This window comes from Pecten maximus, chromosome 16 (assembly GCF_902652985.1).
Source record: "Pecten maximus chromosome 16, xPecMax1.1, whole genome shotgun sequence".
Taxonomy (NCBI): Eukaryota; Metazoa; Mollusca; class Bivalvia; order Pectinida; family Pectinidae; genus Pecten; species Pecten maximus.
The window spans coordinates 18,061,417-18,080,884 of record NC_047030.1 but is presented as its reverse complement, the minus strand read 5'-3'; the positions used below and the strand labels follow the sequence as shown (position 1 = coordinate 18,080,884).

Sequence of the window (19,468 nt, the reverse complement as noted above, 5' to 3'; positions counted from 1 at the left end):
TAATGTTTATAGACAAATACTAAAATTACATGTTTGTATGGTTTCACCATTTCCTTGCCCTTTGATTACACAGGTTTGATTTTGACAAAGAAAACAAAAGTTGCTGACAGGCATATACCTTAGTTTTTTTAAATTTGTTATCACTATTTCTGTTATTGGTTTTGCTATAAAGTTGTTTCTAAATTTTGATATCGGATTTCTCTTGGGATAGGTAAGTGAATCGAAAATTGACCAGCAGCTATCACAGATTTTGACAATGTTACAACTTGTTATCTTTATCCGAATATATTAGATGGCTATATATATAATTTGATTTGTAGTTCCTCTTGTCATTAGTTGTACATCTTCAATTTCAACTTTTCCAGAAGACCAAAAGTGCATTCATTGTTTGTCATTTCAACAGATTATTAAGAGGAAAGAGGAGAAAAGGTGAGAGAAGATGAAACTTGCATAGATTCCATAAACTCCTAAACAGTGGGCCCCAAGTTAAGATCCCTCAGGGATCTCTTGTTTAGTTACAAAGCACTTAAACATGATCACAAGTTCTACACTTGCATACCTTTTAAATACAAGAGGCCCAGAGGGCCTGTATCGCTCACCTGGATTTCATGAGATATGAAACAAGAATGATGATTAAGTATATTTGTCGCTGGTATTGCTATGTCAATATATCACAGGCATTTTATATGGGTACGTGAGGATTTGATGTCAAAAAATGCATTAATCCATGAAATAAAATTAACTTTTGGCACAACCCCATAGGGATGCTAGTGATATCCATTGCTTAGTTTCAGAAAAGAAGTTGTTTAAACCAATTGACCCCTTTTGACCCCGCCTTCTGCACCCCGGGGGGATTGGGGGCCAGTTCCTTCCTTTATAAAATTTTGAATCCCTACCCATAAGGATGCTACCAGGCACATATGAGCGATATCTCTTGCTTAGTTTCAGAGAAGAAGTTGTTCATATCAATTCAGCCAAATTGACCCCTCTTGGCCCCGCCCCTCAGGCCCCCGGGGGGTCAGCCTCACCATTTGTACAATTTTGAATGCCCACTCAATAGTGATGCTACCAGGCAAATATGAGCTATATCCATTGCTTGGTTTCAGAGAAGAAGTCGTTTATATCAATATAGCCAGATTGACCACATTTGGCCCCGCCCCTCAGGCCCCTGGGGGGTCAGCTCCATCATTTGTACAATTTTTAATCCCCACCCCATAGTGATGCTACCAGGCAAATATGAGCGATATCCATTGCTTGGTTTCACAGAAGAAGTCGTTTATATTAAGAGAGCCAAATTGACCCCTTTTGGCCCCGCCCCTCAGACCCCAGGGGGTCAGCCCCGTCATTTGTACAATTTCAAATTCCTACCCCAAGGTGATGCTACCAGTAAAATATGAGAGATATCAATTGTTTGGTTCCAGAGAAGAAGTCAATTATATGAATATAGCCCGATTGACCACATTTGCCCCGCCCCTCAGGCCCCTGGGGGGTCAGTCCCATCATTTGTACAATTTTAAATCCCAACCCCATAGTGATGCTACCAGGCAAATATGAGTGACAGGCATTGCTCGGTTTCAGAGAAGAAGTCGTTCATATCAATATAGCCAAATTGACCACATTCGGCCCCACCCCTCAGGCCCCTGGGGGGTCAGCCCCATCATTTGTACAATTTTGAATCCCCATCCAATAATGATGCTACCAGGCAAATATGAGCAATAGCCATTGCTTGGTTTCAGAGAAGAAGTCGTTTATATCAATATAGCCAGATTGACCACATTTGGCCCTACCCCTCAGGCCCCTGGGGGGTCAGCCCCATCATTTGTACAATTTTGAATCCCCACCCCATAGTGATGCTACCAGGCAAATATGAGTGATAGCCATTGCTTGGTTTCAGAGAAGAAGTCGTTTATATCAATAGCGCAAAAATGACCCCTTTTGGCCCTGCCCCAGAGGCCCCCAGGGGGTCAGCCCCATCATTTGTACAATTCTGAGTCCCCTACCCATAGGGATGCTTCTGACCAAATTTGGTCAAATTCTGATGTGTGGTTATGAAGAAGAAGTCAACTGTTGACGGACGGACGGACGGACGACAGACGGAGGGACGAACGGACGACGGACGCAACGGTATGCCATAAGCTCACCTTGGTCCTTCGGACCAGGTGAGCTAATAAATGAATACAAAAAAACAAATTCAATTATAAAATTTAATTTCAATATCTTGTCACCTGTAAACATGCACACTAATAAATCCCCAATGTGAAAACTCTTACTTTAAATTTCATGTCAAAACCTTTAACTTATTTTAGGAGATCGGTGTTTGTTATATCTCCTATATAGATACTGCACTCTCTTGTTCATGGCCTCATATTTAGATGGATACATGTTCTTCATCTTGCCCCCTGTCATACGAAGTCTTCTGACTAGTCGGTGTAGTTCAGACCTGTCTTTCTGACCAATAAGCCAAGACGGACCCTTCTGAAGATCTGCAGGGTGGACATCCCCATCTCCGAGAATATCTGAAAAGCATGATGGGATTATTATGGCAATGCATTTCTTTCATATTATCTGTTTTATTTTCATGGTTCTAAGTTCAAGGTCAGTAATATAAGCAACTTTAATAAAACTAAGAGCTTTAGGGTTTGAAGATCAAGGTCAGATTATTTTTTTTTAAATATAAGGAATTACAATCTTACAATTTAAGTTTCATCAATATTCCTACTTGATGAAGTCGGGCCTGGGTCTGTATTCATGAAACTGTCCTCATGTTACAATAAACATGTTGTGCTCTGACTCGAAGACGTTTGGTGGTAAATATGATAACTTAATTAATATCTTTCATTTATTTGAAGAAATTTTAGAAGAGTTCAAGTGTGGTTTTATTTTCAATGTTAAGTTTTTTCTTTTAAACTGCTACTTCATGATTAAGCAAGTTTAATGAAAGTTGGATCATGCTTAAGCATAAAAATGGTTTCATTAATTTGCCCTGATGTTCTCTAACTTACCTATGTAGTCATTCTGTCCAAATAAGGAGTGCTTTTCATCCCACCTATTAACTGGTCTATATTTTTTCATGCTCCTGAATGGCTTGTCATCACGTGGAAGAACACCTGAAAAAAACCATGAATTGCTTAGATCAATAGCTGATGTAGTAAAAGAAATAATGATCATGAGCCCCATGGGCTTTATCGAACACCTGACTACAAGAAGCATGTGGGCCTTATCGATCGTCTGAGTACAAGAATCCTACAGGCCTTATTGATCACCAGAGTACAAGCTTACAGAGGCTTATGGGCCTTATCGATCACCTGAGTACACGAGGCCTGTATGTGGGCCTTATCGGGCACCAGAGTTCTGATATATATACATACTGATAAATGACTTTTGCTTTAAGATTTAACATATTTGACCCCTGTGATTTTGAAAGAAGGCAAAGGTAATCAATTTGAATAAGTATGGAAATCTTTCATTCCAGCATGCTATAGCTACAGGCCCAATATAATGACCCTTATATACCTAAAGTGCAAAGGGTCATAAACTGTTATGGTCAGCTTGCATTGGTCCCAAAATGGATATTGTTTGAGATCTCATTGATATACCGTACTTTGGGATATTTTGAATGTGGTTCTATTTTGGTTTATTTGGCGCGTGGAGTGAATGAGCCAAAATTAAACACACCAAAATTTCACAAAAAAAATTGTCAAAACAATATCAAGATTATAGCAACCGTCTTTCTGTTCATTTACATCATATGCATTACTAGCTTCCGCGATTTGTGTTGATGTGTGTTGGAATATTGTTTTTTTTTATAAAAACACATCAATAAAGGTATATTTTCATCTAAATGTGTCATAAATTCACTCACATTGTTTTCATATTGATTGATGTATAATTAGCTGTGTTCAAGGAAAAGTCGCATCTCAATCGATTGATTAACTTGTGTAACTTACAAAGCGAAGACTCTTTTCCTGTGCAACCAGGCGAGACGAAATACAAAAGACTTATACTGATGTGATCTCAGAAAGTACCTATTTAAACAAAGGCTATATCTCAGGTATGTGATCGAATCCTGTCACTTAGCCACAGAGCTTACCAGAGGTACCAGGTAAGTGCCAAAATTTAACACACCTGATGGTTAATGCCAAAATTTGACACCAATATTTAACCACCCTATTTTGAGCAAAAAATGCCAAATTATCCCAGAGTACGATAAATTAAAGCTCACACCGTAATAAATTTTATCAAAATTCATTCATATTTATACAAGTTATGCTCACAAGGTCCAATGGCAATAAAAATGCAAAGGGCCATAACTCTGTAAGTTACAGTTGTCAAAATCATTCAAGATCTTATTGATATAAGACTGCTAGCCAAGTTTCATGAAAATCCATTAATTTTTCACTCGGTTATCGTGTGCACAAGGTCCAATGGCAATAAAGATACAAATGATCATAACTCTGTAAGTTATGGTTAAATTGGCCCGATTGTTAAGGTCACATGAGATCTTTTTGACATTAGGCTAAATACCAAGTTTCATGAAAATATGTTCTATTTACAGTTAGCGTAAGCAGACAACGCATGATGACAGACAAAACACCATCATGAGCTTTCGGCTCTGGTGACCAAATACAACAATAACAACATTTAATATGGCTCTATCTAATTTGTAAAATTACTTCAATGCACTGCAAGTGTTACACAAGTACAGACATATATAGCATATGCATAGTATTAATATGAACAGGATATCTGAGTGAGAGGCTAAAAAGCAGAGGTAATCAGGTGAGTTTCAATCTTCTTGAAGTAGGCAAGGGTTTTCAATTTCCTGGTAGCAGATGGTTAGCTGTTCCACAAAGTAGCCACTACTTTTCACAACATTGTCACACGTAAAAACCTATTTTAAAATGTCTTTCTGATCAAATTTAACAAAAAATAAGCAATTCCGTGGAATTATGAGAAAGGAGTACAATTTCTTATAATAACCTCCCCTGTCTGAATTTGTTCTTATATAATCAAAAGGAGTGCTGATCTCCTTTGAAGTAAGTTTCATATTACTCTAGCTACGTACATGTACCTGCATAATGACTGTACAAATATTTCTTTTATTTTTCTTTAACTACCAGAATCAAGCCTAGGTTTTTGTGGTATCTAGCTGTATAGTATATAATTGATGATCTTTAGTTACTTAACTTTTTTACCTCCCCTAAACTACGGTACATGTAGTTTGTGTGATATCTATCTTAATAAAGGATCCCATCTAAATTTAGAGCTGATCTTTATTACTTCCTCTAACCTAGTTTTCATGATATAAATGAGGATCCCATCTACATGTATAGATAATCTTTCTTCCTCCCATTAACTAGTTTTTGTGATATATCTATCGTGAGGATAATGTCTAGCTGATCTTTCCTACCTTCTCTTATCTATATATATATGGTTTAAGTGATATCTATCTAAATGAGGATCCTGTCTGGCAACTGGTCTTTCTTTCCTCCAATAAACTAGTTTTAGTGATATCTATCTAAATGAGGATCCTGTCTGTAGCTGACCTTTCCTACTGTACCTCCCGTGTGATATCTATCTAAATGAGGATCCTGTCTGTAGCTGACCTTTCCTACTGTACCTCCCGTGTGATATCTATCTAAATGGGGATCCAGTCTGTTACTGATCTTTCCTACTGTACCTCCCGTGTGATATCTATCTAAATGAGGATCCTGTCTGTAACTGATCTTTCCTACTGTACCTCCCGTGTGATATCTATCTAAATGAGGATCCTGTCTGTAGCTGACCTTTCCTACTGTACCTCCCGTGTGATATATATCTAAATGAGGATCCTGTCTGTAGTTGACCTTTCCTACTGTACCTCCCATGTGATATCTATCTAAATGAGGATCCTGTCTGTAGCTGACCTTTCCTACTGTACCTCCCGTGTGATATCTATCTAAATGGGGATCCTGTCTGTAACTGATCTTTCCTACTGTACCTCCCGTGTGATATCTATCTAAATGAGGATCCTGTCTGTAGCTGACCTTTCCTACTGTACCTCCCGTGTGATATCTATCTAAATGGGGACCCTGTCTGTAACTGATCTTTCCTATTGTACCTCCCGTGTGTTATCTATCTAAATGAGGATCCTGTCTGTAACCGATCTTTCCTACTGTACCTCCCGTGTGATATCTATCTAAATGAGGATCTTGTCTGTAACCGATCTTTCCTACTGTACCTCCCATGTGATATCTATCTAAATGAGGATCCTGTCTGTATGTACGTAGCTGACCTTTCCTACTGTACCTCCCGTGTGATATCTATCTAATTGAGGATCCTGTCTGTAACTGATCTTTCCTTTCTCCCCTTAACTAGTAGAGTGATATCTATCTAAATGAGGATCATCATATGCTTACTTCCCCTAACTACTTTGTGTGACATCTATATAAGTGAGGTTCCCTTTGGTAGCTGGTCTTGTGATATATGTACATTGTAAATGAAAATACATGTACATATATATGAAATGAGGTTCGCTGTGATAGCTGATCTTTCTTACCTCCCTTGAACAAGTTTTCGTGAAATCCATATGACCTCGGGGTACTGATCTTGAATGGTGACTTTGGCTGGTATTTGTTTGGTCCATCTTGAAACCTTGTTCCGGGAATTTGAGAGTGATCTTCATTTTCAAATTTTTTCTTCTTGTTGGCTTTGGGTTTTTGGCGTTGTGACCAGGTACTACAACACGACACTGGCATACATGACACCAATGGCTGACGAATCAGTAATGGCTCTTTTTTTACCAACAATGGAGCAGTAGAGAGTTTAGAGAATGATGCAGCACAAGGTTTTGGTAGATAGCCAAGTAATTTTCCTAAACTACAGGCCATGGTATGTGTTGTTTGGATCAGTTGTCTAATTCTCCCTTAAAGTTCATCTAAATACCATCTGAAAGAAAACAAATAATAACATCATGGTTACAAAGGCAGCACTAAAATTAAACACTTTAATCAGCTAGGACCATATACAAAACTTTAACAAATTCTCAGTTTCCCCTGGACCATGTCAACAATGTTAGAGGAAAACTTATGACAGGCCATGGAGTGCCTTTTGGCTTAATAATGTAAAATAATTAATTGGCCAACAAGCAACCTCTATGTTATCATGGTTATAGTAGCAATAGTCAAGCAAAGGGCATGTAACTCATCTCAGTTAATATAATCACAGAAATGTTTGAAAATGTTAGTGGTACTACTTCCAGGCCGTGCAGATGATTTGAAGTACCTGGTATATATGTAACTACATTTAATGTCTGTTATAAATTTTTTTTCTGACTTGGCCTTTGCAGATATGAACATAACTTTGACATGGATTTGCATTACATTTGTAGTAGGAGTGGAAAAATGCACGGCCAGACCGGGGTTCGAACCCGGGACCTCCGAACACTAGCCGGATGCTCTACCGATTGAGCTACCTGGTCGCCGATGATCGACCCGGTCCAGTTCCGCTACACTCTTCCCTCCTTTTTTTAAGTCTTCGACCCCGAAGACTTCACAACTCACAACCCAGGTTTGGGTATCCCCTTGTCAAGTATTCACCTCACTTGAAACAAGGTTTGGTCACGGCACCAAATGTATTAGGAGTGGAAAAATGCACGGCCAGACCGGTGTTCGAATCCGGGACCTCCGAACACTAGCCGGATGCTCTACCGATTGAGCTACCTGGTCGCCCATGATCGACCCGGTCCAGTTCTGCTACACATTTATAACTATATACTCTAGAGACAAAGTTGTGTCTTGACACCATTATCATATATAAGGCTTGAGAAGTGATATTTTGTAATTTTCCCTTTTAATAAAGTGAGGTGGTGATATTTATATAAAAGTATATATTAAATCAGAGACATATATACACATTTTCAGTTCACATTAAGCTCAGTTTGAATAGTTCAACAAAATGAAATGAAAGTTGATAAATATTTTTATTTCCCCTACAAAAAAACAGGATACCAATGTTAGAGGTTTTACACGGCGAGATACTTTTGACAGTCGTCATGTTACAGTCGGCAAAATCATTACGATAGAAAAAGAGCCAACCAGCGGCCTCTTATGTTATAGGAATAAGGTCAGGAATAAGGTGACCTTATGTCGCGCCGGCATAATAAATTGGCCGACCCGCTTTCACCTTAGCTAACTAATTTTGAATTATACAGTAATCTATTAAACACATCTTCTATTCAACTGTGGTTAAGTTCACAAAAGAGAATACCTGGAGAATCGACAATATTCATAGCCAGATAGGAATCGAAAGGACTGTAACAGCGTGGACGTACGTTTGAGTTATTTCCCTTGGAATGTTTATTGCAGATAACTGACGCGCTTGCACTCTCACCAGAAACCGTTTATCTTACTTACAGCAAGTAGTTATAGGTATGGTGTCATAGCCGTTTATCTGTTTCATCGGAAGTGTGATATGATTTATCTGTATACTTACAAAATAACTAACCATTCGTGTTCTTCTTCGTGATTAAACAAGCTGCTTTGTGACCATGATCTACCTTAAAACATTTAGGGAACCATTCAGAAGCTGGTACGAGTTCAAGATAAAGTTTTTACCAGTGTGAATGTAACTGGGGAATTAGCTCAAGTGGTAGAGCGCTCGCTTAGCATGTGAGAGGTACCGGGATCGATACCCGGATTCTCCAAATTTTTTTTTCTCTCTTCCTTTTTGGTCCCCGACGTACAATGTATCTTTTACTACAACTTAGACTCTAGTACTTTAAATGAGAAACATTTAGATAGATCTAGATCTATTTTAAATAAATATATCTAATAAGCAAAAAAAAAAAAATAAATAAATAAAAAACCAACAAAAACCGTTATGACTACCAAGGACGTACTAAGGGGTAGTTGATACGGATCTCACGAATCTGTAATCTTCGACTGTTACTATGGACCTCATGGCAGGAACCCGTCACATGAGGCGGATAGTCTTGATCTCACGGCGAACCTGTCAGAAAAGTAATTTTAAATGTCGACAAGATTTATAATTTAACGACGGTGAAATCATCGTTAATTCCTGTATCACCGGTTGTGTAGCATCCCGAAGGATCCACTATACCTTTTGGGGATTGTTTCTTGTGATAGTTTCCTCTCGAGTCTGCGAATCTATGCACTAGCAGGGTGACACCTAAAGGAGTGTCACAGAAAGAATGAAGCGCAGTGAGTGGCGATAACTCTGTTTGAGCACAAAAGACGGATGAAAATAAATAAATTCCCCTCCTTTAGCATTAATACCTAGCTATCTTCACTTGCACTTAATTTCCTCACTTTCATTTAATTTCCTCATTGGCACTTAATACTCGCGCGACATTTAAAACCCTCAATTACGTTTAAAAATTAATACTGGCCCGAGGAAATTGAAGGTTTTGGGGATACCAGTGTAATAATTCTCACAATTCTACAGTTTTCTGGAATATGACACTTTAATTGATAATGAGACATCAATTGGCATCTATCCAACCGTAAGTTCAGTGCCTCTTGTGTGCTGTTCAATGAGGTAGTCACCAACTACTACAAGGAGACCCAGTCTCAAAATGATCCTGACTGATATATGTGGTGATAAAACCAGCAAACAAAACCAATCTAAGTTCAGCTTAGAAAGAAATGTATTTGCCCTATTCTAATCGATAAATAGTGACATACCATCAAAGTTTAAAAAATGTCATGCATCATTCAACCTCAAAATAATCCTCCCCCTCCCTGGTTATGGGTGTATCTCTGAACGCCAACATTTTGAATTTACCTGTAGGGCAGTTTGTTTTGATAGCGATTATAGTCTTTTCCCTAAAAGTAGTCTCAATGCCAACAGGTCATTTACCTGTAAAAATTACCAGTTGATACTACCTGTAGGTGAAATTAATGATTTATAATTAAATATCATGTATTTATATGTATATCAAAAATATTTATTTTATTTGATATCTAGTTTCAAATTTAAAACGACAATACAATATTTTTTTGCTTGAAAATTATCTTTATGTTCAAAATTATGATTTTATTTTATCTTATTAAAGTCTTAAAAAATCATCTATGCTCATTTTTAATATATATATGCATTTGCATTTAGATAAATAAAATGGTTTAACTCTCTCGATGCAACATTAATTTCCATATAGGCATATGGATAATTTGAATTAATTGAGACTAATTTCACTACTTTAGAAAGTTTTGTTCTATATTGATGATAATATATACAGCTACATAAAAGTCTGCACAAACAGCAATATACTTGAATGTTCCATTGTACAACCAGGTACACATTTAATAACTACTAATTACTACTTTGGTCGCATGTTATTGACTACCTCTCAATACAGGACTTGAAAATTTGACAAATTACAAAGAGCGATATTCATCTTCTATGTCACCAGAGCTGCAAACTCTACACAGGCGTTCACTTATATCGACGAATTTCAATATTCAGAGTATGCGCTGATAAACGTATTCTACTCAAAGCAATTATTGTACGTTTTGGTATATATTTATATAGATAACGTTGTAGTGATATATAATCTACTAAATAATGTAAACATATCTTGTCGTGCATTGTCAATAATACATTTTAATACTAAAAAAGTATCTCAATGCAGTTCTTAGTACTAAATAGCTTTAATCAATACTTAATTACATTATAATACTGGGTATACACAATTGGGAAGAAAACCCGATTAAGTTAATTTCTATTTTCTTTCCGTCAAAAATGCATTTCGTAAAAGGCCTCCATTTCCACCCGAGTCCAATACAATTGTTAAAAATAGTAAGCAAGGCTTGATTTACGAAATCTTCGTTGTAATATTGAGACTGTCAATGCCGTATGCCTTCAGAAGCTTTATAGCACTTTTAAATTCATCCGTAGATAGATATCACGGTCAAGCTCCAAAAACAGAGATCTAGAGTCCATATCAACATGTAAATCAGTATTCTGCTAGACATTATCAGAATGGGGTTTGTTCTTGCATTATAACGTGGATTGGTTTTCCATAGGTGCTTCCTATATTGCCTTTGTTGAGAGGTACATGTACATGTATGTGTGTCCAGTCATTTTCAACTTTCTACATGTATATGAATATTTTGTAATGTAATGTAATATCATGTAAGTTTTTATTTCAGATATTCTTACTTTCTCTATGTAAGGCTTTTTATTATATATATTTAATCATTTCCATTTGAATATTAACATGCATTGTTCATTTATCGTATCAATATGTAATTTATGTGTACAATATTAATAAATAAGTATAGATTTCTTAGTGCTGAGATTGGTGAAATAAACTTTTCAAGTAATTAGTTAACAAAAAGTATTCAGTGCTATGATGGAACTGTAAGTGGCATATATAAGTACATTTATGAACAAATTTTGTTATTACATAGATTTGTTGCTATTTTTCAAAACTATATATGTTCTATATTACTTAATTGCTCATTTTGTTGAATGCATACATGTGTGTTCTAAGAAAATGGGAAAAAAACCAAATACAATTCTACTGTATGATTTGTAAAACACAGGTAAATCTCAAGTGACTGTAAAGGTAAAAAGAAAGACAGTTTATATGAAGCAGTATACACCATAGATTATTTACTTTCTCATAGCGATCATATGGATGATGTGAGGGATTTTAAAGTTGGAAACTTCAGTGACTTTTCTGATCATGCCCCGTTGTTTTTCAACTTGTCGGCATCATTAAGTAATACTTGTAATTGTTGTGGCACTAGTGAGCGGTGTAAAGTCAGTTCAGTATTATGGACAGAAGAGGCAAAATATAAATCTGCTGGAAAAATTGATGAGAATAAATCTTTAATAACTGCCTCATTAGATGAATTAGAGAATTCTGCAGAAAGCATTGATTTATGCTTAGAATTGTTGACGAACAATATACATTCTGTTTTTGATGAATTTTGTGTCAATGAGAAATTTGTGTGTAAATGTGATTGTTCATGCCACCAGATGACTAAACGTAAGTTTCAAGAGCCAAATAAGCCGTGGTTTGATAGGAAATGCAAAAGATTATATAATGAGTATAAAAAAATCATTGCATTCGTTTAATAATTGTAGATCCCCTGGCAACAGAGAAATATTAGTTCGTCAAAAGAAAACGTATAAGGTTTACGAATCAAAGGTAAAACGTAATTATCTCCAAATGGAAGGAGATATGTTAAACATATTAAAGACAAATGACCCCAAATCGTTTTATAAGCATTTTTCAAAAAGGAAGAGTCAAAATGTAGGCAATTTATGCCTGGACCAGTTTTATGATTATTTTAAAGGTATCGCTAATAATACAGTTGAGGGTTCTGAAGTAAATTTGGATCAAATAAGAGATTATCAGTGTATATATCCTGAACTTGACAATGCTTTTAGCCTTGAAGAATTATTAGCTGCAATTAAGGGGTTATCTAGAGGTAAGTCTCCGGGGCTAGACGGGATCCTTAATGAATATCTCATTGAGTACAGTGATGTTTTTGCACCAGTTTTATTGAAACTATTTAATACGATTTTACACGTTGGTAATTTTCCTAAAGCTTGGTCTGAAGGAGTTATCATCCCTTTGCACAAGAAAGGAGATAAAAATGACGTTAATAATTATAGGGGTATCACTTTGATTAGTCATATAGCAAAACTATTTACATCACTTTTGAATAAGCGTCTGTTAGAGTGGAGTAAGAGTGAGGGCGTCATAACTGATGCTCAATTCGGGTTTAAGCCAGGAAGTGGTACCAGAGACGCCATTTTTGTCCTTAATAGTTTAATAACTAAAACATTACAGAGCAATAAAAGATTGTATTGTGTATTCGTTGATTACAAAAAAGCGTTTGATAGTATATCACATGGTAATTTATGGCTAAAGCTTTGGAAATCTGGGGTGAGAGGACGTTTGTTAAATGTTATTAAATCTGTATATAATAGTATAAAATCTTGTGTAAAATTACATGGCGAGATATCTCCTATGTATGACCTAGAGGTCGGTTTATTACAAGGAGAATCTTTGTCGCCGGTAATGTTTTCCCTGTTTGTAAACGATATGGAATCAGAACTTATTGAATCTAATTGTCAAAGTTATCAAATACAGATGCTTAACCTTTTCTTGATCATGTACGCAGACGATACTATTTTGTTCTCTGAGGATATTGATGACCTTCAAAATATGCTTGACTTCTTGAAACGATATTCTGATCGATGGAATTTGTCCGTCAATGTAGATAAAACAAAGATTGTGGTATTTAGAAAAAATAAGCGTTTGTTTCCGAATGAACAATGGATATATGATGGTAAAGTTATTGAGATAGTAGACCAGTTTTGTTATTTGGGTTTAGTTTTTAATTACAATGGTAAGTTTACAATAGCACAAAATAACATTGCTATACAAGGCAGAAAATCATATTATCTTCTTAATCGTAAAATGAAAAAGTTTATATTAAATGAAAATACAAAACTGTCATTGTTTGATACATACGTATCATGTATTCTGAATTACGCTTGTGAAGTGTGGGGCTATAACACCGCGCCACAGGTTGAAAAACTACACTTGATGGTTTTAAAGTCGATTTTGGGCGTCAAAAGATCTGTTAACAATTCTATGGTGTATTTTGAACTAGGACGTTTTCCTTTTTATATAACGAGAAAGATGTTTATTGTTAAATATTGGCTACAACTATTGAATACTGAAAACTGTATATTGAGGGCTTGCTATAATGAGTCATTCGAACTTAACATTAAAAAGCCTAATAGCAAAGCAAATTGGGTTCATCATTTGAAAAATGACTTATGTTCACTTGGTTTTGGCGATGTATGGTATGCACAGAACGTACCAAATAAAAACATATTTTTGTTATTGTATAAACAACGGTTACAAGATATTTTTATCCAAGAAACGAGAGCTAGTTTAGAAAGCTCTTCTAAGTGCACCATATATAAACACATCGTTGATACGTTTATCATACAGGACTATCTCAGTAAACCATTAACTTTCAAAATAAAACGAATAATATCCAAATACAGATTAAATGCTCATTCGTTGAATATTGAAATTGGTAGGTACAGTGGTATCCCTAGACACCAAAGGCTGTGTACTTTGTGTGATAATCATGAAGTTGAGGATGAAGTCCATTTTATTTTGTTATGTCCAAAGTATTTGGATTTAAGGGTGAAGTATTTAAAACCATATTTTTATCGCCGTCCATCTGTTTTCAAAATGACTGAATTGTTCTGTAGTACCAATGTAAAAACTTTAAGAAATTTTGGAAAATATTTAATTCAGGCGACGGCCAAAAGGAAGTCACTGTTACTTAGTTAATAAGTATTTATATGTTTGATTAATAGTAAATTAATTAGTAATTGCACAATAGTTTTTTCTTTATCAGAACCTCCTAGAGAAAATATGTCTAGGAATATAATTTCAAGTATGTGATTGTCTTTTTATGTCTTAAAAATTCGTGTAGTTTAAAATTGCAATTGTAATATTGTAATTGTATGATATACACTTTTTGTGATGGCAAAAAAAAAAAAAAAATATTAACACATGCTTTATTGAAATGTATAATACTTGGTGTTACATTGGCTGTGTTCTCCGCCGTCTTGCGCAAATGTAAATTGTTGTCATGTGTATGTATATTGTAATCCTATATGCTATTTGCATACGGAATAAATAATTGAATTGAAAATATAATTACCCTCCCATTGTTTCCTGAAACAACACCTACCTATTGTTCAAAAAAATGTTGGCGTTCAGAGAACACCCCCTGGTTATACAGGTCTATAACAAACAATGAGCACAACGCAAGATCATCGCACGACGAAGGACAAAGGACAATTAGGCCTAAACAATAATTACGAGTGTTTCCGCTAACATGACTGAAAAAAAAAAAAAAAAAAAATAGGGCAGGTAGGTAGGGAGCTCTTTTTATTTCTAAAATAGTTTTTACCAAAGTTACAAAAGTTATACAGACAAGGAAACTTGTCTTTTAATTCTTTTCTTGAAAATGACCAAAAAAATACAACACCTTCAAGGTAGGCACACAAATACAGGGTCGGTAGGGTTAATTGAAAAACATTTTTTTAGGCCTTGGAATAGGTTGAGACTCTGTCTCAGGTGACCTTAAATGATGAAGCTCCTGCTGTAATAAATCAAATTTTAATTGACGCATACCGTATATTATTACGAAAATCTGTTGAAAAAAAAAAAAAAAAAAAAAATTGAAAAAACAAAAAACAAAAATTCCAGTTTCTTTATTTGTTTCTATGGATACTGTTACTGGTTAACAGAGCGGGTAAAATAAACCAGGATTAAGTCTATAGGGATTGTGCGATACCCAATCAGTTATCTTGGGTTTGTTATACAAAAAAGAATAGTTATTCAATTATCAATACATTATAATAAATCTAATATCATGACCAGAAATGAGTGAATCATTCACCTTTATTAATCCCAAATGACAAATTAGGTGTTTAGCAAGTTTTGAAATGTTTTTTATGTGATTTTGAGCAATAGTTAATGTAAATGAAGCTTAATCAAGCATAATAAATCACGTTTTCAGTAACCTTTTATAATTAAGGAAGCATGTCTTACTCTTACATATGTTTGTTTTATTATGTTTGCTTGGTTTATCACCCAAAGATCAGCCAGGGTCATTTTGAGGCAGAGTCTCCTTGTAGTAGTTGGTGACTACCTCACTGAACAACATACAAGAGACCCGTCGCATGCCATCCAGATCAATAAGGGTAAAGTGGTCTTGCCCAAAGACACAACCACGACAGCACATACCGGCCTGATTGTCAACTTCCCTTTTCTTCTGAAGGATAATTTACAATAATAATAAACTTGGTGTATTTGGTTTAAAGTCCCATTAACAGACAGGGTCATTTAAGGATGTGCCTGGTTTTGGAGGTGGAGGAAAGCTTGAGTACCCGGAGAAAAGCCACCGGTGTACCTTAACCACTCGGCCATCGCGGCCCTCAATAATTAATAAACTATCTCACAGTGGCAATAGTACCAAAGAAGTGAAAATTATGGGAAAATGTGTTTCTTTATATCTAAATGGTTTGAAATTGAGAAAATCGTTCTACAACATGAAATGGAAACCATATTTTATGCAAAATCTCAAAACTATTTTGATTAAGTTTTTCTTAGTAGAACATATAGGGTAATTACTTGCATTCTGAGGCCTGCAATTACACTAACTGTCTAAACTTTCTAATTCTTCTTATCTGTCACAGTTGCAATTGTAAAACATGTGAAAATTGAAGAAAATGGTGTTATCCTACGGAAGCGTATTAGGGCCACTATAATAAAAAAAAATTAAATCGTACGTACGATTTACTAATTCGTACGTACGGTTTACTAATTCGTACGTACGATTTACTACTACTACTACGTACAGATGGAAAGGTAATAGGTTCGAATCTATTATCAATGGAATTAGATTTCTGCGAGCCAAATGCTAATTGTTTAACTTCTGAAAATACGATATCATTCATTGTATGATATGAAATTTTAATTATTTAACGATAAATGCTACTTGTAGCCTATTTTTACAAGCATGTATATTATGAAATTTGAAACGTGACATACCATATTTGTGAGCGACAACCATGCCTATTTGTCTACATGTAAAACTTATGTTAATTTATCACCGTCAATGCTTAGTTAATATGACCAAAAATGTGTTTACATGTATAATTTTCATGAAACAGAACTGAATGAGGTTTTTGTCAAGAAAATCTCCAGTAAAAAGGTCCTCGTCTCTTAAGCCTTGAAAACTATTTATCCAGTACTGGGCGTTGTGTCGTCGAAGAAAACACCACCATGCCTCAATTCACTCGATCCATAAACAAACGATCTCCTTGCAAAGTCATCCTGGTGTTCATACCTCAAAAATTTTTGCATATTTTCAATATAACCGTTCTCTGTGCCTATATCTGCTCTAACTCGCTTGGGACATCCCTTTCGCGTCTTAACTGATTCCATGAAATAACTTGCTATAATTGCTGGATTACTACTTGTTGTTTACGCCTCCAACCATATAATAAATCTCGAAAAGCCATCGATAGCCCCATTAATACAGATTCCATACGGCTTTAACTTGTCATAGGAATCTACATGCCACATAAAGTCTGGTCCGGGGTTATGATACAGTCTTCTGTTCAATCGGTTTCTTCGCCTATTCTCAACACCTTTAGAATCAATAATATGCAATAAGCACCTCACGGATTCTTGACTCACCACCAATCCATTTTGGATGCACTTCAAATGTAAAAACTTGTATTCGTGTAACTGCCCGGATTTATCAATTTCTTGTTTTAAGAACAACGCAACTTCCAAACTATCCGAACAGTATACTTCCTTCGGTAAAGTCGTAGAGAACTTCAGATGCGTTTGAGTGTTCTTGCACTAATGATGATCCCATTAATAAAAACTAAATACTGCAAAATTTCCTTCTGAGTTAGTCCAAGAGAGTGATAAAAAGAAACAAAATCTACCGTCGACATAACACTACCACATACTCTCTATACGACATAGACTTTGTAGGAGAGTTCCGTGGTAATCCGTACGTACGAATTAGTAAATCGTACGTACGAATGAGTAAATCGTACGTACGAATTAGTAAACCGTACATACGAATAAGTAAATCGTACGTACGGATTAGTAAATCGTACGTACGGATTAGTAAATCGTACGTACGGATGAGTAAATCGTACGTACGGACTAGTAAATCGTACGTACGAATGAGTAAATCGTGCGTACGGATTAGTAAATCGTACGTACGAATGAGTAAATCGTACGCACGGATTAGTAAATCGTACGTACAGATTAGTAAATCGTACGTACGAATGAGTAAATCGTACGTACGAATTAGTAAATCGTACATACGATCGTACGTACGATTTAATATTTTTTTGATAGTGGCCCTAATACGCTGCCGTATTATCCCAATATCAAAATAGTTTGAAATTGAAATTGAAATTGAGAGAATAGTTCTACAGTATGAAATCGAAACCTGATTTTATGCAAAGTTTCAAAATTCTGAATTTGTTTCTTCAATAGAACATAGATGGAAATTAACTGCGGTCTTTGGTCAGTAATTTAGAACACGCTTCCTAATGTGAATATTTGCCTATGGCGGCGTTGGCCTAAAATAGAAGCATATAAACTATTTACACTAGTCCCTGTACCTGTGTGCAGATGACATTTCGAAGAAGACTATTTTGTAGAATTGCTAGTCATTGTTTGAATTTGTCAAATTATTTTCTATAATACCTTTAGCAATAAGTTGAAATAAGTTTAAATTCAAAAGATAAGAAAAAATTAACTATACGGTTCCCAACCCCAATATAATTGAATTTCAATTAGTGCGACACAATAAATACATAATACTTCAAAAACTTTTAGCATAAATTTGTCAGAATTCGTTTCTTGCACATTGTTTTACTTAGTATATGTAATCGAAAGGATGAAATATGTTGGTATGGTATTTAAAGCAAAGATATTTCAAAATTTACTAATTGCTACCTGTGTGCAGATGACATTTTGAAGACAAACTATTTTGTAAAATAGTGATAACAAAATATTGGTAATTCTTTAATTTTGTCAAGTAGTTTTCTATAATACCTTTTGTAATAGTTAAATTGATTTAAATTCAAAAGATAAAATCAAAGTACTGAAAGTACTGAAGGAGGCGTTAGTCAGACGTAAAAGATGATATTTGAAATAAAGCAAGAATACAAATTAAACTGATATCAACATGATTAAACATTTCCACTTAAATGTATCAAACCAACTGGACATAATCGTTTTCACAGTCCTGATGAATGTAATAGTTTAAACTCTACCGATGTACATAATGGTTTTAACCACCTTCAAGTTTCAAACAAACTTCTAGTGAAGTAGTTAAACATTTCTAGTTTCAAACAAACCTTTACTTCAGAAGTTAAACATTATGATTTTTTCAGACCAACTTCTACTTCAGTACATGTCGTTAACATTCATACTTTTATACTTAAGTAGTTCAAAATTTGCACGTATGTGTTTAAAACCAACTTGTACTTAATAGGCCTGGGTATTGAAAGGTCAAAACGATATGATACGTATTGCGATACGCTAAAACAATACACGATACGTGTTGCAAATACAGGAGTGCTACTTTTTGCTGAAAGTGTGTAATGTCTTTCAATAACAAAATTACAAAGTCCTTTCTATTTTGTGTTTTTTAAACTTTGATCTTAGAATAGTGAAATATCAAATTTTAGATAGAGCAACTTTTAAAAATTAATACTTTTTATTCAACAAATACTAAGAACAATAATTTCAAAATTAGATATCAATTCCATCTATTTTCATAGATCCAATGTCAATATTAACAATAAGCTGTGATTTGTAATTTGTTGTTTATTAATTTACCACTAGATACTAGATCTAGATACTAATATATTTGAA

The 19,468-nt window shown here is 35.1% G+C and overlaps 1 protein-coding gene and 1 non-coding gene across 5 annotated transcripts in view; one reads left to right on the top strand and one right to left on the bottom strand.

Moving 5' to 3' along the window:
* Window positions 1–2,190: 2,190 nt before the first annotated feature.
* Window positions 2,191–19,468, bottom strand: part of LOC117344965 (39S ribosomal protein L51, mitochondrial-like) — a 54,456-nt gene continuing 37,178 nt past the window's right edge. The window contains exons 1-4 of one of the 4 annotated variants that reach the window (XM_033907869.1): window positions 8,473–8,581; window positions 6,539–6,927; window positions 3,003–3,107; window positions 2,191–2,516 (exon numbers count right to left, since the gene is read on the bottom strand). In XM_033907869.1, the coding sequence (XP_033763760.1) occupies window positions 2,293–2,516; window positions 3,003–3,107; window positions 6,539–6,869 (660 nt within the window). In that variant the 5' untranslated portion in view covers window positions 6,870–6,927; window positions 8,473–8,581 and the 3' untranslated portion in view covers window positions 2,191–2,292. Of the gene's footprint in view, window positions 2,517–3,002; window positions 3,108–6,538; window positions 6,928–8,247; window positions 8,332–8,472; window positions 8,582–19,468 lie in introns of those variants that run through there. The other 3 variants (XM_033907872.1, XM_033907870.1, XM_033907871.1) reach the window with 3 other exon arrangements.
* Trnaa-agc lies at window positions 8,611–8,683 on the top strand. Its single transcript has one exon. It is a non-coding gene; the product is annotated as a tRNA-Ala (tRNA).